Source organism: Nothobranchius furzeri, chromosome 15 (assembly GCF_043380555.1).
Source record: "Nothobranchius furzeri strain GRZ-AD chromosome 15, NfurGRZ-RIMD1, whole genome shotgun sequence".
NCBI classification, from domain to species: Eukaryota; Metazoa; Chordata; class Actinopteri; order Cyprinodontiformes; family Nothobranchiidae; genus Nothobranchius; species Nothobranchius furzeri.
Window position 1 is genome coordinate 37723638 of NC_091755.1, and position 25090 is coordinate 37748727.

Sequence of the window (25090 nt, forward strand, 5' to 3'; positions counted from 1 at the left end):
TGTGATGATGAAGATGGTGATAATGGTGATGATGATGATGACGATGGTAATGATGATGATGATGGTGGTGGTGATGATGGTGATGATGGTGATGATGATGATGATGATGATGATGATGGTGATGATGGTGATGATGATGGTGGTGGTGGTGGTGATGATGATGATTGTGATGATGAAGATGGTGATGATGATGATTGTGATGATGAAGATGGTGATGATGGTGATGATGATGATGACAATGGTAATGATGATGATGGTGGTGGTGATGATGGTGATGATGGTGATGATGATGATGATGGTGGTGGTGGTGATGATGGTGATGATGATGATGATGATGATGATGGTGATGATGATGATGATGATGGTGATGATGGTGATGGTGATGATGATGATGGTGATGATGATGATGGTGGTGGTGATGATGGTGGTGATGATGATGATGGTGGTGGTGATGATGATGATGATGATGATGATGATGATGGTGATGATGATGATGATGATGATGATGATGATGATGATGATGATGATGATGGTGATGGTGATGATGGTGATGATGATGATGGTGGTGGTGATGATGATGATGGTGGTGATGATGATGATGGTGATGATGATGATGGTGGTGGTGATGATGATGATGGTGATGATGATGATGGTGGTGATGATGATGGTGGTGGTGATGATGATGATGATGATGATGATGATGATGGTGATGATAATGATGATGATGATGATGATGGTGATGATGATGATGATGATGATGATGGTGATGATGGTGATGATGATGATGGTGGTGGTGATGATGATGATGGTGATGATGATGATGATGTGGTGGTGATGATGGTGGTGATGATGATGGTGGTGGTGATGATGATGATGATGGTGATGATGATGATGACGATGATGTTTTTGGAAATGCACTTGATGAGTAAAGTAGTATGGTATGGTACTTTTCACTTTCCATTGTGTGCATGTGGGAGTCGAGGTTGGGGGCTCTGGCTAGTCTTGGACACAGGAAAGGGGGTTCTCATGAAAACAGGTTGTGATCTGCTGCACTATGCTAGATGATGCAAGCTTCATGTGGTGGATGCTATAAATAATAGTATGGCATTAGTATTTTCACGGCATTAGTAAGACACAATAAAGTAAAATAGAAAAATATATGATTGTCGCATTCATTAAGTAACTAATAGTTTATCATTTAAACTTGAAGTTTTCTGATTTCTACTTGAAGTGCCAATAATTGTAGCACTAGTTTCTAATGTTTTAAGGCATTTTGTGTGGAAACAAACTTACAGGAAGTAAAAAGTTGTTAAATAAAAGGATTGATTCAAAGATGAACTGTCATTGGTGAGGTACATTGCCTGACTGGTGTGGGTGTGAATAAGCCAGCGCTGTCACCTCAGAATGTAATTTACTCTGACTGAGGCAAAGAAAACTTCCAGTCAATCTCAAAGAAATCATTTGTCACTTTTATTAGTTTCAAGTTCTTCCTTTGCAGCCTGCAGAAATTCAAATATACCCAGAGGTGGATGTCAGATTGGACTCCCGATGGCAGCAGCCCGATGTTTTCCAGATGTTTAATGATTAGATATAATGGCCTTCTTAAAAAGCAACTGAGGTTTTAGGTCAAAACTATTAGCTTGTCCCCTTTCACCCATCTGTAGACAATGAACTGCGTTTTTCTACGTTTTTGGCCTGTCATCCACACGAAAACGGAGTTTTTTCACACGAAAACGGATCTCTTTAAAAACTCCGGCCAAAGTGAAGATCTGCGGTTTAAGGTCCGCAACGTCACTTTCCGCGACAAAAAATGCTGACATCACGTGTGCGACCTGTGTTTACACTAGCCGACAGCATGGATAACCTCGGAGCTGCGCTCGCTTTATCAATTGTCCAAGCGCTTTTTGCTTGTTTGTCTTTGCAAGCGGAATTACTGCTCCTTGTGGAAGACCACAGACGAAGGACGAGGTTAAGAACGGGGGAAGTACTGCCGCCTACAGGTCTGGCATGTCCTTAACAACGTATTTATCCGGGTACGTGTGGACAGAGTTTTTTTTTAAACGAGGTGGTGTGGATGCAAGTTTTTGGAGGGGCGGATATTCGTTTTTAAAAAACCCGGCTACGTGTGGACTAGGCCTTATGGAGACATTGCAGTAAAGTTTCATGTCATGGCCTTGAAGACAGATGCACGGTTGTAATTTTAAAACTAAGATCTACAGGGCAGAAGCAATTATTCCCTTCTAGTGATATTTCATGCAGACACAAATAAATGAAGATGAGTATTTTATAGTTTGTTAAACTTTCACTAAGAATTATGGGATGTTTACCTCCAGCTGCTGCAAAAACACTCAGCACCTGTCCTCAACATTGCAGAACTCTGACAAGCTCAAGCCATGTTTTCTTAGCTGTGACCTTGACAGCATGTTCCTTCTGCTCCATATGCATGCACTTATAACACACACACACACACACACACACACACACACACACACACACACGCACACACACACACGCGCACGCACACACGCACACACACACACACACACCCATCACTCCTAATGCAGCTGGTGTGCTGTGGCATCAATTTGATGCTAAAAATCTGTGACAAGCTTTGAAAACAACAAAGCCCCCACATTTAAATCAGGAAAATGAAATACACACAAAAAAATAAAATGAAATTGGTTGTGCACGAATGTCATGTGCTGACAGTCATCTGCTAAGACACAAAATGTGTGACAATCATCCCATTTAGCAGGGTGAGAGCCTCAGCAGTGGTCGCTCTGCATGTTTCTTCCCTGAGGCGCAGTCATTTAACCAGCGCTACCCAACAGCGGACAGCCAAATATTAGTTTTCTCCTGCTCCCTCAGTGCATAACTAAAGGGGTTTATGGTGCTTCCTCCTCTTCTCCTCCCTCTCTGCCTCCCTCACCCCCAAACTGCTGCTCTCATTACTCCTGCAGGATTGATGTTTTCTTTTCATAAAAGCACCGAGCTGATATCCCATGGATTTGGAATTAATAAAATATGAGGGACATTAATATTCCCGGCATTCCTGTTTTGCTGTTATTGCGGAGAGCCTAGTGGAGCCCCCGACTCACCCAGGCTGTCAATCACCCTCCATGTAGCCTGCCCCTGTCAGGCTGCAGGTGAGCACTGCTGACACTTCAAGCTACCTGAAGGACACGGAGGTTACCTTTGTGACGCTTTCAGCCTGTTCCTCTGTGTGTTCCTGCATCAGTTAAAACCATATGCATGTTTCAAAGAGCCAGAATTTTAATGATCTTGATATGAATTATGACAGGACACGACAAATATTACAAAACCTTATGTTTTCAGTTTTTACTACACTGCTGTGAAAACAAATAAATAGATTTTTTTTCTGTTTTCTTGTTTCAGATCAGCAAACAAAAATACTACATGCTGAAACATCAGACACATATAACCCAATACTTTATAGAACTGTCAAGTGTAGTGAACCTATCCAATCCAGCCTTGCCCTGTTAGGGTTATAACATTCTCTCTGGTTAGCCCGTGGTTGGGGTCTCAGTGGGACTGACTCGGTTCTGCTGTGTCTTGCTGGGTGTTGGTGGGGTCTTTGGGTGTCTGAGGCCTAGTCCACACGTAGCCGGGTTATTTTAAAAACGAATATCCACCCCTCCAAAAACTTGCATCCACACCACCTCGTTTAAAAAAAAAACTCTGTCCACACGTACCCGGATAAATACGTTGTTAAGGACATGCCAGACCTGTAGGCGGCAGTACTTCCCCCGTTCTTAACCTCGTCCTTCGTCTGTGGTCTTCCGCAAGGAGCTGTAATTCCGCTTGCAAAAACAAACAAGCAAAAAGCGCTTGGACAATTGATAAAGCGAGCGCAGCTCTGAGGGCATCCATGCTGTCGGCTAGTGTAAACACAGGTCTCACACATGATGTCAGCATTTTTTTGTCGCGGAAAGTGACGTTGCGGACCTTAAAACTCCGGTTTTGTCCGTCCACACGCAGACACCCAAAACGGAGAAAACGCAGATCTTCACTTTGGCCGGAGTTTTCAAAAAACTCCGTTTTCGTGTGGATGACAGGCCAAAACGTAGAAAAATATCTACGTTTTGGCAGATCCTCGGCTACGTGTGGACAGGTCCTGAATGGCCTCGCTTCTTGCTAGCCTGCGTTGGTAGTGGGAAAGGCGTGCAGGGCTGAGGGCTCATGGCTCTGCAGCCCTAAGTAGGCAGGGGGCTGGTGTCACTCCGTCCCTGGGCTTGTGTCCATCCTTAGGGGGCTGTCGTGCGTGGCCCCCTTGTGTCACTACTGGGGTCTAGGCTGTCACAGGGTAGCCCCTTCCTCATCGCATAGACCACATAATAAAACACGTCTAGAGACCAATCCTCACACAAACACCCACTATCATTTAGTGATAGGAAGCAATTACTTTTCTGTCAGGGTCTAGTTTAAAATCTTTCCTCCCTCAAATATGCATTTTGCTATCTTATCTGTTAGTAATATAATTAATAATTTTGTGTACATATGGGGCACTATATAAATATAATTAACATCTACTAATAATGGCGATATAACTAAAGTGAGTGCTTTTTTTAATCCTCTGGCGGTAGCAATAAAGTCCTTTCTGTTTGTTTTCTCACAACAAACATGGAGAAAATAAAACCCGTTCTCAGAGAATAGGATGAGCAACGCCGCAGGCTTCGTGTTCCTTTCTTTTATTGTCACATAGCTTGTTTGTGGCTCTAGGTGGGTCTGTCTGACAGTCTTTAAACATGACAGATAAGAGAGAATAATTAATTTATCTGAGCAGGGCAGGCTTTAATCCCTGGTGTCCTGGTGATAAGGGAAGGTTTCTTCTCCCCTGATCCCTGTGCCGATAAGAGTAAATTTTTTTTCTCTTTGGTGGCTTCCCGTTAATAAGCCTGTCAAAGAGACTCGCGGCTTTGGGCTCTGTCCCATACAGGTTATCTCACCACCACACATTCATATCGACTCTCTGACAGCCAGCAGCAGCCAGGTTGCTGGGCCTTTGAATCCTGGGTAGTGTGGGGCCTGTGGGCCTTTCTTTGAGGTGGTCCTGTCATTTAGGATGGCTAATTCAAACATCAGGTGGGTCCAAACACACGCAAAGGCCAGCAGAAGGCAGAACAATGGTTGGTGGACTGAACAACAAACCTTCTGTCCTTTGGTTGACTCATAGCTTCCTTTGATCTCTTTGAGCTTTAGTGACTCTGACTCAGAGGTGAAACAGGATTGAAACTGATTTTATTTCTCCGTTTTATGATGCAGCAGGGGTTCCTGTTCTCACCCAACAAGGTGGAGAGCATCGAGCTTGATGGCAGAACAATCTTCATTAATTTCGTGTTGTGGCTAAGACGAGGATTTGGTGCTGTGGTTGGGATGAGGATCGTCTCCTCCAAATCTGAGGCCATGGTTATCATAGAAAAGGGTAGACATCCTACTCTGGATTCTGGAACAGGCTGGACTGAGCCTCAGAGAATAGTCACTGGTTTTCCAAGCTGAGAGGAGCCAGTGGAGGTGGTTGGAGTCTGTAGTCGGGATGTCCTTTAAAGTGACAATGTGTGTTTTTACCTTTATTCTCTGAAAATATCCATTGAAATGTTGAAAATGAATGAAACGATGTCCAGTTGAAAAATATTGGCGGCTTCGTAACACATAACCATAAAACTCGGGTCTAAAGTACATGGAAGCAGGTTTAGCATCTATGGGGTACGCCATATTAGATGACATGTTTCCTTCTGGCTGGCTCGGGGTCCTGCGCCCGCCGATGACATCACACTAGATGATTTGCTGGATGTCAACCATGTCCCTCTGGGAAGAGTCCACGGTACAAATCCAGGACATGCTGAAGGATTATACACTGCTAAGAAGAAGTAACCACCCCAAAAAAAGTCACATTCAAATATTTCGTTGAACCACCGTTAGCTTTGATTGCAGCACACATTCTTTGTGGGGTTGTTTCGATAAGCTTCTGCAACGTCACCAGATGTATTTCCATCCAGTGTTGCATTAATGAGTCACTAAGATCTTGCACTGATGATGGTAGAGTCTGACCGCTGCACAAAGCTTTCTCCAGCACATCCCAAAGATTCTCACTGGGGTTAAGGTCTGGACTCTGTGGTGGCCAATCCGTGTGTGAAAAATGATGTCTTGTGCTCCCTAAACCACTCTTTCACTATTTTCACCCGATAAATCCTGGCATTGTCATCTTGGAATGTACCAGTGCCATCAGGGAAAATGGAATAACCTGGCCATTCAGTATATTCAGGTAGTCAGCTGACCTCATTCTTGGAGCACATCCTGTTGCTGAACATAGCCCTGACCAACTGCAGCAAGCCCAGATCATAGCACTGCCCCCACAGGCTTGTACAGTAGGCACTAGGCATGATGGGTGCATCAATTCATCTGCCTCTCTTCTTACCCTGATGCGCCTTTGCTCTGGAACAGGGTCCACCTGGACTCAGACCAGTTTTAATGATGCGTTGGACAGTTGTGAACCCAATTTTAGTTGTTTCAGCAATCTCCTTAGATGTTTTCTCTGCTTGTTGCATGTGCCAATGATCTGACCCTTCTCACACAGACTAACATGTTTTCCACAACCACCAGATGTGTCTTTCCACTTGGTTGTTTAAGAAAAGAGAAGCAGCTCATTGCACCAGTTGGCGTTAAATAACTTGCTGCAGTAGTTATCCAATAGGAGGCTTGTACCTGTTTGCTTGTACCTGTTTGCTTAGTTAAATCCAGGTGGCAGTTTTATTTGACCAGACAGTGTATCTCTAGGCTGGCCTTGGAACTCCTTGGGGTTCTCCCAGAGAAGCTCAAAGAAATGTCTAGGGAGAGGACAGCGTCCACGTCCTTGCTAAAGGATGGTTTATGCTTGACGCGTCCGCGAGGTCCGCACGGCTCCGCGCGGAAAAGTTGCGTCATTTTAACAACCACGCCCCTCCACCGCGCCTCCGCACGGTCCAAGATTTCCGCAACGCGCACCTCGGAAAATTTCTAACCACGCGGACGGTCGGACGCGGAAAAACATGGCGGACCGGCAAGAACTAGTATGGCAGAGGTTCGTAAATACAGACATTTGTATGATTCAGCTCTCAAAGATCACCGTGATCAACATGTAGTTAATAATTCTTGGAGAGAAATAGCTCGCACTGTCGGAAAAGATGAGGACGCTGTTAATAATGCTGGAATGCCATGTTGTAAACAGTCATTTCTACTTCTACTATGTGTAGTGTTGGATGCATGCCGTAGAGCTCCATGCTGCCCCCTACAGTTTGGGAGAATATTGGCTCACCGCAGAGACAAGCCGCATGAACCATAAACACTGCAAGTTTTGAAGCGCGTTCCATCCGCGAGCCACATCACCAAGCGGAAAGTGAATGCGTCAAGCATAAACCAAGCTTAAGGCTGCTGCCCCGTGACCCGGACTGGAATATGAGGAGACAGGATGACAACAGTGACTTGTAATAGTCAATATAAAGACTCAATGTTTTGCAGAGATAGTGAGGGAGGAAGTGTGTGTCTTGGCAGAACAGCAAGGTGTGTGTGTGTGTGTGTGTGTGTGTGTGTGTGTGTGTGTGTGTGTGTGTGTGTGTGTGTGTGTGTGTGTGTGTGTGTGTGTGTGTTTGTGTGTGTGTACAATATAAAGACTCAATGTTTTGCAGAGATAGTGAGGGAGGAAGTGTGTGTCTTGGCAGAACAGCAAGGTGTGTGTGTGTGTGTGTGTGTGTGTGTGTGTGTGTGTGTGTGTGTGTGTGTGTGTGTGTGTGTGTGTGTGTGTGTGTGTGTGTGTGTGTGTGTGTGTGTTTCATTGTATTTATACTTATTTCCCTGCACAAGTAAAGGTACATTTTGTCATGAACTCGTTGTCCACATCTAGAACACATTTGGCAATTCTGACCAAATACATACGATCTTTTAAAAAATGTTTTTATCCCATTTTGGAACAGCGTATTGATCTTGCATGCTTGCTTTTTTATCTGTGAACCAGCAGACCAGATTACGCACAATCAAGTCAAGGTCAGCTCTGAATGATTCACTTTGTGTTCTTGCGTTGTCAGTCTGACTCTATTTGTCTGTCTTTTGGCTAATTGGAGCACTTCAGCTTTTCGATCTGTCCGGCCCAGAAAAAAAAAAACATTTAGCCAATGCTGCTCCTTATCTCTCCTGCTCCTCTAATCTCCCGTGAGCTTCAGGAGTGGAGGCAGACGAGGTTGTCATTATCCCGGGATGTGAACCTGCAACCTTTTCAATTTCACCCTACGCTTCAAAGCCCTTCCGCCTGGACGATCTCACGTCCAGGACAAAGGTGCCATTTGCTTTTCATTTCCTCCTCGATAAGAGGGAAGAGACAGTATTGTATATTGTAATGCTCCCTCACCTTTCTGACATCAGTAAAATTGGGGTCCAGGTGAAAGATCAATACAAATTAAAAGTAAATACAAAAAAGGCAATAAAGGGGAGGAGATGCATGTTTGAAAATCCATTGGCTTTGTCTAGCTCAGACAAAATGTTGTTTGTTCATGTGGCGGAAACGGACGCAAAGAAAAGGCTTATATAGATTTCTTGTGGTGCATTTTTGTGATAAATTAGCTAATTACTTTATTTACAAGCTCTCAGCAGCAGCTTTTGTTTATTTATGCTAAGTATTTCTGTCCTTCAAATCATGAAGAAAGCAAAGTTTCAAACATTAAAAGATACAAATTTTCCTAAATGTTTTACATGTGACAACAGACACACCTATCCATGCATGCTGGTTCTCCCCCAAACTTTTACTCACTCCTGGTGCCCTCACATAATCCTCATGTATTCCCACATTTTATTGTATTTGTAAAAGGAAATGGAATCAAAAATATATTCTCTAAACCTTCTGAACTTTCCAGTTTAGATTGTTTCTACCCGCTTTTGAAGTAACATCCAGATGCGAACAAGCAAAGTTTTTACTTTGAGTTTCAAGACAGTCGCCATCTTCAGAGCCTCGCCAGTGTTGACGGTGTCACTTCGCCTGTTTATCGCCTGCAGTAGGGGACGATGTCGCCCTCTACTGCTCACGCCTTCTCAGCCGACCACCACATCGTAGCGCCTTCAACACCAGCGAGCACCCCCGGACTTTCGCATGGGCTCACCTGGGCTACAGCCCTGGGCCCCTGCGTGCTGGAGGGCCCCGCCCTCGGTCCAAAACGCATTTTTATTTTTGTATGTAATTCGCTAACAAGATGTTACCATTTAGCTAAGAAGCACTGGGATTTGTTTTGGCAAACATCTATCATGAGTCATGACTGCTTATAATTGGTCCAAGTTTTTTCACTCTTTACGTCATGGTGGGTGTTTGCAGCTTGACACACCCCAGTGTGCGGCGGCGTGAACAGTGAGTGCTTCGTAATGGCGGACAAACCCAGAAAATACAACAGTGGAGCGCTGAAAAGAAAGAAGAAGGAAAAGGGGGAACGCGACAAAGAGGTGCTTCAGAAAATACCAAAGCTAACAGGTTTTTTTAAACCACTGAGCGAAGATGGAGCTGCAGGATCTTCCTTGCGTTCTGTAAACATTAGCTTTGCTAGCAGCATTGCAGTTTGGCCAGCTGATGTTCTAGCATTTGCAGAGGAAACAAAGACGCCAGACTTGGGGGAACCTGCTGAGACCATGTCCACCATGGATTATCTTTTCCCGCTGGAGAATGATTGTGGAAGACTGGCGGCAGAATCCGAGGCTGCAGAGAAGGCTAAGACGACGAACCCGGGGGGACCTACTGAGGCCACGTCCACCATGGATTATCTTTTCCCGCCGGAGAGAGAATATGGAAGGTTGGCGGTTGAATCTGCGGCGGCAGAGGAAAAAAAGACGCCGGACCCGACGGCACCTGCTGAGACCACCAACAACACGAATGATCTTTTCCTGTCAGTGAGTGATTGTGGAAAGTTGGCGGCTGAATCCGCGGCTGATGTTCCGGCAGCAGAGACGCTCGACCTGGAGGCATCGGAGACCACCACGTCCTCCATGGATTATCTTTTCCCATCGGAGAGTGATTGTGGAAAATTGACGACCGCAAGTGCGTCTGGGCCACGGATTGAAACTTTGGATGAACCTTACAGTACGGATCCAGCTTGCTGGGGAAAATGTGATGCATCTGTGCGTGCCTACTGGGCTGAGCGAGGACCGCAGAGCTGCCAACACATGGACGAAAATTTTAAAGCGTCCGAACGTGTGTACAAACAGCAGAAGCGGTTCTTCTCCAGACTGCACTTTAAACGCAGACTCGCCAATGGTGAGTATGTCCAAAGACAGTGGCTGCTTTACTCTCCATCTACCGGAGCTGTGTTTTGTTTTGCATGCTGCATTTTCAGTGATGCTAAAAGCAAATCGTGCTTTGAAACTGGTTTCAGTGACTGGAAACATGCCACAAACAGGATGAAAGAGCATGAAAACAGTGAACATCACAGAAAATCTATGCTGACTTATATCACACTTGGGTCAGCTGCTGGGAGGATAGATTCAGAGCTGGAAAAACAATTTGAATCTGAGAGTGCATATTGGACTGAAGTTTTGAGAAGAATTGTGTCTGTTGTGAAGTTTTTGGCAGAGAGAGGACTTGCTCTTAGAGGATCTAGTCATGTTTTTGGCAGGACTGATAATCTTAATTACCTGGGCCTTCTGGAGTTAATCAGCGAGTTTGATCCCTTTTTGAAGTCTCACATAGAGAAATATGGAAATGCAGGTGCAGGGACACCTTCATATCTGTCTTCTAAAATATGTGAAGAGTTTATTCAACTGATGGGTGATCGTGTTCTGTCTGAAATAGTCGGTGAAGTAAACATGGCCAAATACTATTCGATCTCTGTTGACTCCACACCAGATGTTTCCCACCTTGATCAGTTAACATTTATTCTGAGATATGTGTCACCTGAAGGGCACTCCCAGGAACGCTTTCTTAAATTTCTTCCCATAGAGAGTCATACTGGGGAAGCTTTATGTGAGCTTGTACTCAAGGTTTTGGGAGAAATGAACATTGACATTGCAAACTGCAGGGGACAGTGTTATGATAATGCTGCCAACATGTCAGGAGTGTATAAAGGACTGCAGGCACGTATAAAAGAAGTAAATGCCCTTGTTGAATGGGTTCCATGTGCAGCACACACCCTGAATTTGGTTGGGGTCAACAGAGTTAACTGTTGTTTTGAGACAGCTGATTTTTTCCAGTTTGTGCAAAACCTTTTTAACTTCTGCTCCAAGTCAACAGCAAGGTGGAACATAGTGACAGCTGGACTCAAGCCCAATGCTAATAAGCGCATTGAAACATTGAAGTCACTTTCTAACACAAGATGGGCTGCACATGCAGATGCCACACAGGCCATATGCATAAACTATGCAAACATTCAGAAATCTTTAAGGACTATTGTACATGACACTAACCACAATGCAGCAACTAGAAATGAAGCCAGGTCACTTGATAAAAAAATGGACAAACTTGAAACTGCCTTCATGTGTACTGTGTGGCATTTCATCCTCCAGCGCTTTGAAAAGGCAAGTGTAGCGTTGCAGGCTGTGGAGCTAGACTTGTGCAAAGCTGTGGATTTGGTACGATCCTTGAGGGACTACATTGGAGGTTTGAGAGACCAGTTTGACAGGTTTGAGTCGCAAGCAAAGGAGTTGTCTCCAACAGTTTCACATGTTTACAAAGGAAGCACTCAGAGACAAAAGAAAGCAAATACAAAAGGAGAAAGTGCCACCACTTCAGAGGTGGAGCAGTCAGCGAGACACAAATTCTCCACAAGTGTATTTTTGGTGGTGGTTGATAGACTACTTGCTGAAATGGATCGCAGGTATGCTGCATATGATAACCTCAACAACACTTTTGGCTTCCTGAACAACCTTTCTAATGTCACTGCCCAAGAACTACGAAACAAAGCCTCTAATCTCCAAAGAAAATATTCAGCCGATCTGGAGATGGACTTTGTAGAGGAGATTGTCCAGTTCAAAGATTTTATTCAGAGTAGAAGCTTCACTTCTGCTCCATTACTTTTACAGTTAATCAGAGAAAAAAACCTACAGAGCATCTTTCCGAATGTGGATATTGCATTTAGGCTTTACCTGACATTCCCTGTCACAAATGCAAGTGGTGAGAGATCATTCTCTAAGCTTAAAATAGTGAAGAACAGACTCAGATCAACAATGGGACAAGAAAGACTGAACAGTTTGACTCTCATGTCCATTGAGAGTGATATAGTGAGAAGGCTGGACTTCAGTGATCTTGTCAAGGACTTTGCTGCCAAAAAATCCAGAAAAGTAAGCATGTTCTCAAAATGCTGATGGGTTTTAAAAACTTTGACAAATGAGTGAAAGAGCTTGGCTGCCTGATCCATCTTTTGCTTTGAGCACAGTCTTCTGTCTTAGTGGCAGATGAGTGCGCTTTTGCCTTTTGTTTATTTTTGTTTAAGTAATTTGACAGCAAAAGCAGAATTTGAATTGTATTAAAATGCTCAATGTGTAAATGACTACCTAATGTTAGGTTGTTGATTCACAGAGCTTTTAGAAGCCAAAGTTTAAATAACATTTTCTTTCTATAAAATGCAAATCTATTCATTCAAGGATTATTGTATTGTGTGTGAATTGGTTTATTAAAGATGTGTGATCTAAACAAAAGTTTCAATTTGTAGTCCTTAAAATAATATAGTAAAATTATGTGTGTGTGTGTGTGTGTGCGCGCGCGCGTGTGCGTCTATGCAACAATTTTGAAACAGGGGGCCACCTAAATTGACTGAAGCCCATGGGCCCACAACCTCCTAAATCCGGCCCTGCCAGCGAGGCTCTGAAGATGGTGACTGTGTGATGCAGAAACTGTCAGCAATTTGAGGTAAAACTTTGCAATGCAGTGTACTAAGCAAGAAAAAAAAGTGAGATTAAAAATAAACACAGAAAGAACATAACAAGGTGTGAACAAGCAAGTTCAGGTAACCAAAAACCCTAAAATTTAAGTCACCTCATGCTGGACTAGCATGGACAAGCACCATCATACATTGGTGATCTTCTTAGTCCCTACACCCCCAGCAGGTCCCTGAGGTCCAGTGATCAAAGCCTACTGGTTGTGCAGCACTAGGCTAAAGACCAAAGGTGACAGATCATTTGCTGCTGTGGCCCCCAGACTCTGGACCTCTCTCCCCCTGAGCCTGAGATCAGTGGACTCAGTGGTCTCCTTTAAAAAGCAGCTGAAAACTCACTTGTTCAAGCTGGTTTTGGTGTGACCTTCTTCACCACTCTCTCTTTATTCTGCTCTCCCCGCCTATTCCACCTTCCTCAGGATCCACTGATTTCCCTCTTTCCTGTTCACCCTCTCTTTCTTTACATTTTTAATCACAATTGTCTTTTTTTTTTGCTAATTTTAAATATTGTTTGAATCATTTTCTAAATTCTTTTTTATATTTTTTGTTTTTGTGAATCACCTCGTGAGTTTTATCTTGAGAGGCGCTAAAAAAAAGATCCTTCTTCTTCTTCTTCTTCTTCTTCTTCTTCTTCTTCTTCTTCTTCTTCTTCTTCTTCTTCTTCTTCTTCTTCTGACTATTTAAAATTCAGTCTGGGACAGTTGTGTGAGCTCTAAGAAAATAACAACATTTAGGTCAAAATCAGACCAAATATGCTCTAAACAATGGCAGGGTGTAGATTTGGAACCTTGGGCCTTCAGTGCAGGTTTACTGAATGAATCTACCACTCTAATGTTGTAGTTACAAGCCACCATTTGTTCACTAAACCGCAATCTGGTAATGCGGCGGCCCTGTTCAGACCACTTTTAGACCTCACTAACCATGCTGTATGAAAATAAACACAGAGAGAAAGCTGTTAGAGGACTTTTTTCTGCAGGTTTGCTTCAGATTTTTTACAAATTTTCATTTCTTTTACAGCAGCAGAAAGTTTATGGAGCATGCCAAGAGAAGGAAGGGGGTGATGCAACACCCCAAAGTCTCCTGTGCAGAAGTATCTCCAGAGAGATTTCTTAAACAACCTGAGGGAAACAGCCATGCGAGGCTGAGGACTCATTAAACCACTCTGTGAATGATTTGAGACAAAAATCCAACATTTAAAAACAAAACAGAGTTGCAAATAAATCGAGAGCAAGTTGCAACTTAGACTTGTGATTAAACTGCAATGCAGGGGCGGATTTAGGACTGAAGAAGATCCGGGGCTTAACACACGTGCGCACACACGCACGCGCACGCACGCACGCGCACGCACGTGACACGCACTAGTCAACATCATATATATATATGTCTTGTACCACATAATTTTTAATCTGAAGCTACATATTAAGCATTTTCAGGGCAGAATATTGTTCCTGTTAGTGTTTAGTGTGAGATGATGGTAAATATTCCCTTTCTTTCTCCAACAACGTTACCTGATAAGCTAACTTTAGGCAAACCAGCAGCACAACAAATATTTTCAAATAAGACTCACAAACTTGAGTCAACGCCAGTCTCATCAAAGCTGGGGTTCTGTCGTTGTTCTTTTGGTCTAAAAAACATCCTTATGTCCATCTTCACTCATGCGTTTCAGGCAGAGAGTGCAGAAGAAGCCGACTGCTGAAGAGCTGCTTCTTCAGTGGTGGAGGCTCAGGCAGGCTGAATACAAACTACTGCCAGCTGCGCCCTCTCTGTTGGACTTTGGTACTGCATGTTACTTCCACGATTTAGATCCGGGGCTTATCATGAAACATCCGGGGCTTCAGCCCAAGTAGCCGGGCCTAACGCCGCCCCTGCTGCAATGAGACATTTTGCACAAATGTAATTTATTTGAGTTCCTAAATCAAACAAAAGTGTTGTTCTACTATATTAATTATTAGTGAAAATGTTTCCACCAACAAGTCGCCAACAGGTGCAATCCAGTTACCATCTTCAGACGCCACGTCATTCTTCATCTGCACTGGTTAAACCAGGCTTCCAGCTGTTTGGTCAGTGTGGTGTAGAAACAATGTGTGTTTTACACATTTTACAATCATATTTGTGCAATGAGCCACAAAGCTGCAGGTGTGCCTGCTGGTGCAGATTCATTACGCTGTCCTTCATCTTGTTTTACAGCCGGACATGCCACATTCACCATTCCATTATTCGTAACCGCACAGTGTCCCTGCTTCTGTGCTGAATTTGGGGAAACGTGCAATGTGTTGCTGTGTCATTAGTGAAGCAATATCCACACAACATTAAGCAGATTACGTCTAGCTGGAAACGCGTCCCAGCACAAAAACACACCTCCCGGCGAGACAGGTGGCCTCACATCCATCAAAGATTCCACTGCCAAGAGTTATTTGTCAGGATTAGGAAAAAGAGGGAGCACACAGTGATTTTTTCTGTTTATTTATTTATTTATTTATTTTTGTTAAAATGTCTGCTAGCAATGTTGCGTTACCGTAGAAACAGACGGTGTTACACGTTACTGCAGGGGCGCTTGGGAAATGAAAGTGATTTGTTTGTTTGGTTACATTGTGGCTTTGATTTCTCCAGATGTAAATAAAAAAGATGCAGCAATAAAACAAGAAAAGAGGAGATTTAGACATTTAATTTGCACCCCAGAGTTAGTCATTTGTACTAGAGCATCACCAGCATCCACTACTCACCTGAGAAGCTAGCTTTTAGGATTAAACACGGATGCCTCTGAGACTGATCACCAATGTGTTGTTTTCCTTCTTTTTGTTTATTGTTCAGATAGTTGAAACTGAGCTTTATTCTTCGTAGCATGACTTCACACTTGGATGTGAACAGTTTAACACTGATGCATTAACGACCAGTTGCCATCATGTTGCATCACAGATGCAGCCATAAACAAACAATTCCATTACTGGTTCTTTTTTAAAACACAGGACAGGTTTCTCTTTACCTTGCTGGCGGTTTCGTTAGCTGCTGTAAACATCCTCAAAGCTGGCGCTGATGGTGGCGTCACTTCCTACTCCGTTTATCCGCCCTCTACTGCCCGCTCTCCCCTCATCGATGACGCAGTCCCATGCGTGATCCAATGTGTAGACCCCATCGTCCCTGTTCATGGTCCCGCATTCACGTCTCCTTATCTCGATTGCTTCTTTTATCCATCTTTTGTATTTCTGTTGTTTGGTGTTTATGATCCTTGTGTTGGCCTAGTTCATTATTTGGTTTTCTCTTGTGCAGTGATCTGTTACGGCTGACTTCTTTATTGTGCTTTCTGCTTCTTCTTTTGCTGCTCTTGTGTGTTTTCAACTTGTTTCTTTCTCGCAGTCCTTTCTATGTTCGTGTGTTGAGTTGGCGTCCGGTTTCTCCTACGTATGTTTTATTGCAGAGTTTGCATGGGATTTCGTGAACGGCTCCACATTTAAGTCCAGCTGGTATCTTGTCTTTTGGGTGTACTAGTCTGTTTCTAACTGTTGTGTATGGCTTTGTTGGTGTGTTTATGTTGTGTTTTTTCATTGTTGCTCTTATTTTTTTTGTTATGCCTTTGATGTATGGTAGGGTAATCACTGGTTTTGGTTCTTGTCTTTCTGGGTTTCTGGTTCTTTGCTTTGGTTGTTCTTTTCTTTCTGTTCTTATTTGTTGTTTTCCTTTGTTTATCACCCATGTCGGGTATCCGCACGCCTTTAAAGCGTGTTGTATGTGTTTGTCCTCTTGCTTACAGTCTCTTTCTTCTGTTATTATGTTTGTTCGGTGATATAATGTTCTGATTACTGATATTTTGTGTATGGTGGGGTGTTCTGATGTACATAATAGATATTGGTCTGTGTGTGTTGGTTTTCTATATGTGTTTATGTTTAGGGTCCCGTCGGTCTGCCTGGTTATTTTCATGTCCATAAATGCTATACTGCCTTCTGTTTCTGACTCGTATGTGAATTTTATGTTGTCTGTGTCGTCAATGTTATCCAGGTGTTGTGTTAGTGTTTCTGTTTGTCCTTTTGGTATGATTTCCAGTTTGTTGTCTACGTAGCGTTTCCATGGTTTTATTTTGCAGTTTGGAGGGGGGGGGGACGCTCCAGGAGTATGGGGTGGGTGGCTTTCTGTTAAGGGCCATTCAGTCCCTTTACCAGAGGAGCGTGAGTTTGGTCCGCATAGCCGGTAGTAAGTCGGACCTGTTCCCAGTGAGGGTTGGACTCCGCCAGGGCTGCCCTTTGTCACCGGTTCTGTTCATCACTTTTATGGACAGAATTTCTAGACGCAGCCGTGGTGTGGAGTGTGTCGAGTTTGGTGGCAGGAGAATCTCGTCTCTGCTTTTTGCGGATGATGTGGTCCTCCTAGCTTCATCCAGCTCTGACCTTCAGCTCTTGCTGGGTAGGTTCGCGGCCGAATGTGAAGCGGCTGGGATGAGGATCAGCACCTCCAAATCTGAGATCATGGTTCTCGACCGGAAAAGGGTGGCTTGCCACCTCCGGGTCGGGGGAGAGGTCCTACCTCAAGTGGAGGAGTTTAAGTATCTCGGGGTCTTGTTCACGAGTGAGGGTAGGAGGGATCGGGAGATCGACAGGCGGATTGGTTTAGCATCTGCAGTGATGCGGACGCTGAACCGATCTGTCGTGGTGAAGAGGGAGCTGCGCCAGAAAGCCAGGCTCTCGATTTACCGGTCCATCTACGTCCCAATCCTCACCTATGGTCATGAGCTTTGGGTAATGACCGAAAGAACGACATCGCGGATACAAGCGGCTGAAATGAGTTTCCTCCGTAGGGTGGCCGGGCTCAGCCTTAGAGATAGGGTGAGGAGCTCGGACATTCGGGAGGGACTCGGAGTAGAACCGCTGCTCCTCCGGATCGAAAGGAGCCAGTTGAGGTGGTTTGGGCATCTGGTCAGGATGCCTCCTGGACGCCTCCCCGGGGAGGTGTTTCGGGCATGTCCTGCCAGCAGAAGGCCCCAGGGTCGACCCAGGTCACGTTGGAGAGGTTACATCTCCAATCTGGTCCGGGAACGCCTTGGGGTCCTGCCGGAGGAGCTGGTGGACAAGGCCGGGGAGAGGACGGCCTGGAGCTCCCTAGTTGGGATGCTGCCCCCGCGACCCGGACCCGGATAAGCGGAGGAAGACGAGACGAGACGAGTTTGGAGGGGGAGTGGCTATGGCTATTTGTTGTAGGTCTTCCACGAAAAACTCGCATAGGGTGGCTGATAACGAGTTACCCAAGGCGAAGCCGTCCAGTTGTTTGCATATTGTGTCATCGTATGTGAAGTAAGTGGAGTTAGCTACCGGTCCCATCAGTTGTGTTACGTCGTCTGCTGTGAGGTTTGGTTTTTTGTCTAAAGTCTTGTCCTGTCTGATTCTGTTAACTATGTCCATGGTTTTTTGGGTTGGTGTCTTTGTGAACAGGGATGTGACATCATGTGAGATGAGTATGTAGTTATCTTCTATTGTAATCCTGTTTAGTTCTTTTGCGGGGAGAGCGGGCAGTGGGCAGTCGCAGGCAGCAGAGCGCGACAATGTCCTCTGATGCCCGTGGATAAACGGAGTAAGAAGTGACGCCACCATCAGCGTCAGCTCTGAGGAAGTTTGCAGCCGCGAACGAAACTGTCAGCAAGGTAAAAAGAAACCTTTTCTGTGTTTTAAAAAAGAACCAAAAACAGAATTATAAGTCAAACACAGCAAGAACGTACCAAACAAACAAACATAGTTTTGTTTGTCAGTGAAATAATTAAGGAATAAACAGGGATACGTTGAAAGGTAAATTACTTGTGTGGCAGCTTTCTGTGTCAGTGGACTCCAAAGCGCTTTACACAACAGTGAATAATTCATCCAGTCACACACACACATTCACACATGTGGTGACTAGCTACAATGTAGCCACAGCTGCCCTGGGGCGCACTGACAGGCTGTCGTACAGGCCCAACCAATCCCTCCGACCATCACCAGCAGGCAAGGTGGATGACGTGTCTTGCCCAAGGACACAGCAACTGATACAGTCTGAGCCCGGGTTTGAACCGGCAACCCACTGGTGACAGTGCAAACTCCTAATCATTGAACAAATAACTTCTGGTTGAGAAGAAATAACATTTTTATTTATGAAGTTTTCAGTGGTAAACGGTCAGATTTAAAGGTTTTTGTTTTACTAATACAAAGACAATTGCACTTTTTGTGCTTTTATTTTTATACTTTTTGTAACCCAATAAAACGTGTTTGTGTTTTACCAGTCATGATTCCCAGCGCTGTGGTCTGCTGTCCCTCTGTAAACGCCAAGTCATTCAACACCTGTCTCACATAACGGCCAAATCAAGCCATCATCTACTTTCCCTCAGTCGTCACAAACTGAATTATGAGACCCGCCCACAGTAGGTTCCACTCATTAGAAGCTTGCCTCGAACTCTTCTAACGCTCTTCCAGGAGCTGATTGAGCGGAGTAATTTTGTCCGTAATCTGAGCCTTCCTGGTTTTTGTTTGTAACAACAGTAAGGTTTTTTTCTGCCCAGTGAGTAAACAAGACTGAGGGCCAGGTCTTGGTAACAGTACAAGACTGCCAGATTTTGATGATCTATAGAATGGTACCAGACACAGACCCAACACACACACACACACTCACACACACACACACACACACACACACACACACACACACACACACACACACACACACACACACACACACACGCACGCACGCACACACACACACACACACACACACACACACACACACACACACACACACACACACACACACACACACACACACACACACACACACACATAATCATTTATTATATGGTTTCTATTAAAATTAAAGCTTCTCACTTTTTCCATCCAGGCATTTTCTGCTTTGTTCTTGTTCAGGGCTGTGGGAGGGACTGGACTATTTCCTGGCCATGGGTGAGAGATGCACAAACCACTGCTTGCTCACAGGGTTACAGAGACGGGCTAGAGACAATACAAGACACTTAAAGTCACTCCCAAGGACTAAACTGAAGCTTTGTTCAGCAACAGGAGTGTAATTTTGGAGGAGAAGTTTAAAATTTCTAGTTTCTTCTGTAATCAAAACAACCCCGAAGCTCAGTCCTGCTCTTAAAACGCCACAGGCTAATTATTTCACACACTGCATCGTCAGAATGAACTCATGCTGCTCAAACAGAAATGTAAATGTTTATTTTCATGATTGGTTCACTGTGGCTATCTGAAACAAAACTATGGAGCTCAGAAGAACCTGACTGAACTTAGCATTGCTGGTGTTTTGAGTGGAATGCGTGTTGTTATGCAACGCATTCTCACACCCTAAGCGTCGGAAACAAACGCTTGGTCAGCCACCCTCCACGTCAGACACCTGACGCCAAAAGTGCCCTTTTTCGTTACTTATGTGCGAAAAGGGGTTTTTCCCTTATTTGACTGCAGATCCCAATGCAGCGTAAAACTGACGTGGTTAGATATACGCTGATGTTGCACTGAACCAGCTCGTTTAACTGCACCTAAACCTTAACGTTTCTCTATTTATAACCTTCCCCTCTCCCTCATCCTAACCTTAACCCTCTTGCTACCTAAAACATTACTCTCACTGTGATCAAGCGTTTGTATCCCATGCATTCTGACTCTGACAGTCAGAGTCTGACTGTCAATTTTTGTATTTGCCGCCCAACGGGAACGTTAGAACATACCATCTGGCGAGGGGGAGGTTACACACACCCTCTACTTTTAACCTCCACCGTGGTAGTTGAAACCTCCCCCTCGCGTTGGCTCGGTCCAAACTCGACCAATGACGAGGCGGCTCCCGCCGTTCACTTCATAGAGCCGGCTATTAGAGCGATCGACACATCACTAACGTGTTCGTTAGCAAGAGGGTTAAGGTTAGGGTTGGGGTGAGGATAAGGTTAAATAAGAGGATAAGGTTAAGGTGAGGTACAGTGAGCTTGTTTGGTGCCCTGGCTGCGGACATCCCATCGCGTCAGTGTAACGCTGCATTGGGATCTGCAGTCAAATAAGGGAAAAACCCCTTTTCGCACATAAGTAATGAAAAAGGGCACTTTTGGCGTCAATGGTCTGACGTGGAGGGTGGCTGACCAAGCGTTTGTTTTTGAGAATGTGTTGTATTATGACCTAACAGTCAAATCTGGATCTCTGGTAAACGCAAATAATATTCCTCTTAGTAAAATGTTTTTCAAACACCAAGTAAATGCTTAGATGTTCCTGTTTTTTTTTTTTTTTTTAGGAAATCTTGGCAGGTAGATTTTTTGTTGGCAGATATTAGTGCTAACCTAAAACAAACTAAAGTGTCTGCCAAATGAACAATCCAACTGAAAAAGCTTCATGCAATCACAATCGCGTTTTCAGACAACAAAGAAGCTAAAGAGGGTTTATTATATGGTTTAAAATGTTAATTAAATTAGTGGAAACTTTAAAGGCCAAACTGTGAAAAATGCATCATTGTGTTTTTAAAAATAAAGAATTTATAACTAAAATAAAAACAGCTTTTTTTGGACACTGTGTCATAAATGTTTGGTTTTTTCAGTTAGGAAAAATAAAAATGCAAACTCTTTAAACTGAAAATAGATGAACACATAATCATTTTCAAGCTATGTTTTTAAAAACTTCACAGAAGTCTTTGAATAATTTTGGTAAAGATTGTTCATTTACAATAAAATGTGTTTTTACTGTAATTGCATGATAAGATATTGTTCAAATGTGAAAATTATATTCTAACGTTTACAAAACGACTAATAATGTATCGCTATACTTCTCTACGATTTTCATTCATTTAGGTTTTAGTTTTTCTAGAAAGACATCAGAAACCTCAATGAGATTGCATATGGGATACTTCCAGTCCTCAAACCTGATGTTTCCCATGTGTGTTTCAGGATTAACCAGGGTTCTCCATCCGGATGTGTAAGCGTTGTGTGACGTCTGTGAGTGTAGTATGCAGCAGTTATCCAACATTATAGTGGCTGGGTATGTTTCCACTGACTGCAAGGTGTCATATTTTGGAAGCATACCAAAAGCGTAGGGATGCCTTACTTGCACTTCGATCTGTTTGCTATGCACTATACCTGTAGTGTTAAACATCCGGAACCTTAATCCATCCATTCTCATAGACTTATCCGGAGTCGGGTCGTGGGGGCAGCAGCCTAAGCAGTGAGGCGCAGACTTCCCTCTCCCCAGTCACTTGGGGGAATTCCAAGGCATTCCCTAGCCGAGAAACATAGTCCAGCATGTCCAGGGCCTTCCTTTGGGTCTCCTCCCGGTTGGATGTGCCTGCAATATCTCAACAGGGAGGTGTCCAGGAGGCATCCTGATGAGACTGATACACTGCCAGCATCCCTGTGGACTCAGCATCAGTCCACCTATTGATCTTACGCCTCATCTTTCCTTCACTTGTGAACAAGACCCTGAGATACTTAAACTCCTGCTCGTTGTGCATGACCTTGTCCCTGACCTGGAGAAGGTGTTCTATTCTTTTCCCCAAAGAGCAACAATATCGCAAATTCCAAAACCTACAGCCAAAAACATCAGAACTAATTGGATCGCCAACAGATGTCACCAACCAGATGGATATCCAGGACCAGCGGGTGAAGAACCCATCAGACAGAAAACTCACACAAACAGAGAAGAACGTTCCAGCCAAAGAACTCAATTTTGCCACTTCTCCACAACACATCCCCACAGTAGGCTTCATCACTGCCACAGAATCTGCAATAAGAAACAGCCTAAGGGAGACAGAAGTGGAAGAACTGAGGATCAAGGTTACAGCAGCTCTTTCCAATGCAAAGACTCCTCCTTTTAACCTGTCCCCACAAGAAAGAAAAGGTGTCTCCTGCCTCAGCAAAGACCAGAACATCACAGTTTTACCTGCAGACAAGGGACGTTGTATGGTTATTCTGAATACAACAGTTTTCCACAACAAAGTCACCACACTAAGCGACAGCACCACGTATGAAGCTCAAAAGAGGGACCCAACAAGTGGATACAAGAATAAAATCACTGACCATTTACAGAGACTGCTAAAGGATAAAGTAATCAACCGTGCATTTTACTACAGAGGCTATCCAGGAGAACACTTGGAACCACAGCATTTTTTGTCACTAGTGATTAGTCGTCAGTACAGACCGCATCTCATCCCGATTGTGGGTGTCATGTCAGATATATGGGCTGAGTACAAATACATATATTCCACCTGTTTCATGCTTTGTACCAACATTGTTTATAAAGTAACTCTCTAATTTGTCAAATTTGAAGAAACTGCTTGACATTTATACCAGCCCAGCTACCTCCATCTCTCAGTCGTGGCACAGCTCTCCATCCACCTGCAAATTAAACAAGACAGAAGTCTCAGCATTGAAGTCTACTGGAAACCAACCCACACAAACCAGCATTTGCATTCTGACTCACATCACCCACTGGAACACAAAATGTCAGTCATCGGGACTTTACACCATCAGGCCGAGAACATTCCCACAAAAACTGAAGGAAAGCAAAAAGAGGCGATACACATGAAGAAAGTTCTCCAAAATTGATACCCTAACTGGGCCTTTGTGAAATCAATGAAGAAGTCTGGAAAAAAATCCACAGCAGCAACCAGCAAAGAAAAGAAGAACAGGTGCAAAGGCTCCATCATTCCATACGTGGCAGGAGTCTCAGAGAAACTTAGAAGAATCGTCTCCAAACTCAACATCCCAGTAAACATTGAACCCAACAACACCCTCAGACATAAATTGGTCCATCCAAAAGAAAAAAAACATCCAAACAGAAGCTCAGTGGCATTGTTTATGCAGTCCAATGTAGTGAGGACTGAAAACTAAACAATAACTGCACAAGAGCATGGCACAACACAGGAGAGCCACCTCTTCAGGTCAAGACTCTGCAGTCCACCTACACCTGAAGGACAAGGCACACACTTCTGAAAATGACAAAATACATGTGGCATTATAGAGGAGGCTTAGTAAAACTCAAAAACGCCACCTAGGGTACAGCACCCTAGAAATTGCCAAGCTCTTAACCTCATAGGCTCATTCACTCAAGAAGTGAAAAAATGCTGTGGTTCCAAGTTTTATCCCTTTAGGCCCTAGGCCTTTTTTCTTTTGGCCCTGGCGCCTCCCAATTGGGGGCCTTTGGAGATTCGTGTCAGTGATTGTTTGCATTCCCCGAGCACAGCTACAGCTACAATCAAAACAGTTTAGATTGTAAACAAAGCCATTTTTGGTTTTTGATACATTAAGATAAAATAATACTTGAACTTTATTTTAGAAGAGCTGCCCTGAGTGAAAATGCTGACAGGATGGAGGTGGTATGATCAAATTCCATTTAGGAAATTTAGTCAATTGTTTTATTTATTCCAGGGGTCCTCAACTAAATTTGTTCAAGGGTTTTTTTTTTTCCCAGCAGACACCAGTGAAGGTGTAGAGGCCCCCAATTGGGGGGTGTTGGGGTTAAACAGGTTAATTACAAAATCAAATACAAGTTTTAATTCTCTTGAGTCGAGATAATTCAATAAAATTAACCGCAGTTGGATCTTACCAAGTGGTGAATGAACTAAAGGGAAGCAAGTGGGCACCCCACCGCCACCAGGACACCCACGAAACACTGCACACTGAAGACAAAAACGCTAAATAACACCACCATGGCAAACCACACGCCGCACAGGGAGGAAAGTGATGCCACACCGGGGGAGGAGAAGAGAACCAACCACCGGCCGTCTCCAACAGGATAAAACACAACTAAAACTACACATAATAAAAGAGAGGCACTAAATACAGTACCTGTGGCTGTCGTGAAAGCAGTCCTTTGGAGGAGTTTTGGTCGTCCACCTTGGTACCAAGCACTGATGGCTCACTTGAATGGACTGAGAAGATAGAAGGTGTTTTCAGAGGAGGTGTTTACAGAGTGAGTTTCTGCTCGTTAAGCAACAATAGACAGTTAAAGCTTAGAAGCTTGACTCTGCCGTATTCTAGTCAGTATGGACAAAGTTCCTCAGATTAGAAGCACAACATCTTCAAGAAGCCAAAGAAGTCCAGCTGCCTTCATCTGAACACTAGGATTTGGAGTAAGTAAGCAATTATTGATGTTTGGGACATGAATATTGCTGCTAAATTTCAAAGTCCCCTAGTTGGGGCCTAAAACTTTGAAGTTTAGAAGGCTCGAAGGTTTTTTTTTATATGAAAAAGTTTCATAGTATGCACCACC

The 25090-nt window shown here is 43.9% G+C and overlaps 1 protein-coding gene across 1 annotated transcript; it reads left to right on the forward strand.

The window, feature by feature from the left end:
• The first annotated feature begins 9399 nt into the window (after window positions 1-9399).
• Window positions 9400-12324, forward strand: LOC139063261 (zinc finger MYM-type protein 1-like). The gene has a single exon (XM_070544582.1). The coding sequence runs from the start codon at window positions 9400-9402 to the stop codon at window positions 12322-12324; it is 2925 nt and encodes a 974-aa protein (XP_070400683.1).
• Window positions 12325-25090: the final 12766 nt, after the last annotated feature.

Bases quoted from the DNA above. Each gene is read 5' to 3' on its own strand.
- LOC139063261 (XM_070544582.1), top strand. From the start codon at position 9,400: ATGGCGGACAAACCCAGAAAATACAACAGTGGAGCGCTGAAAAGAAAG.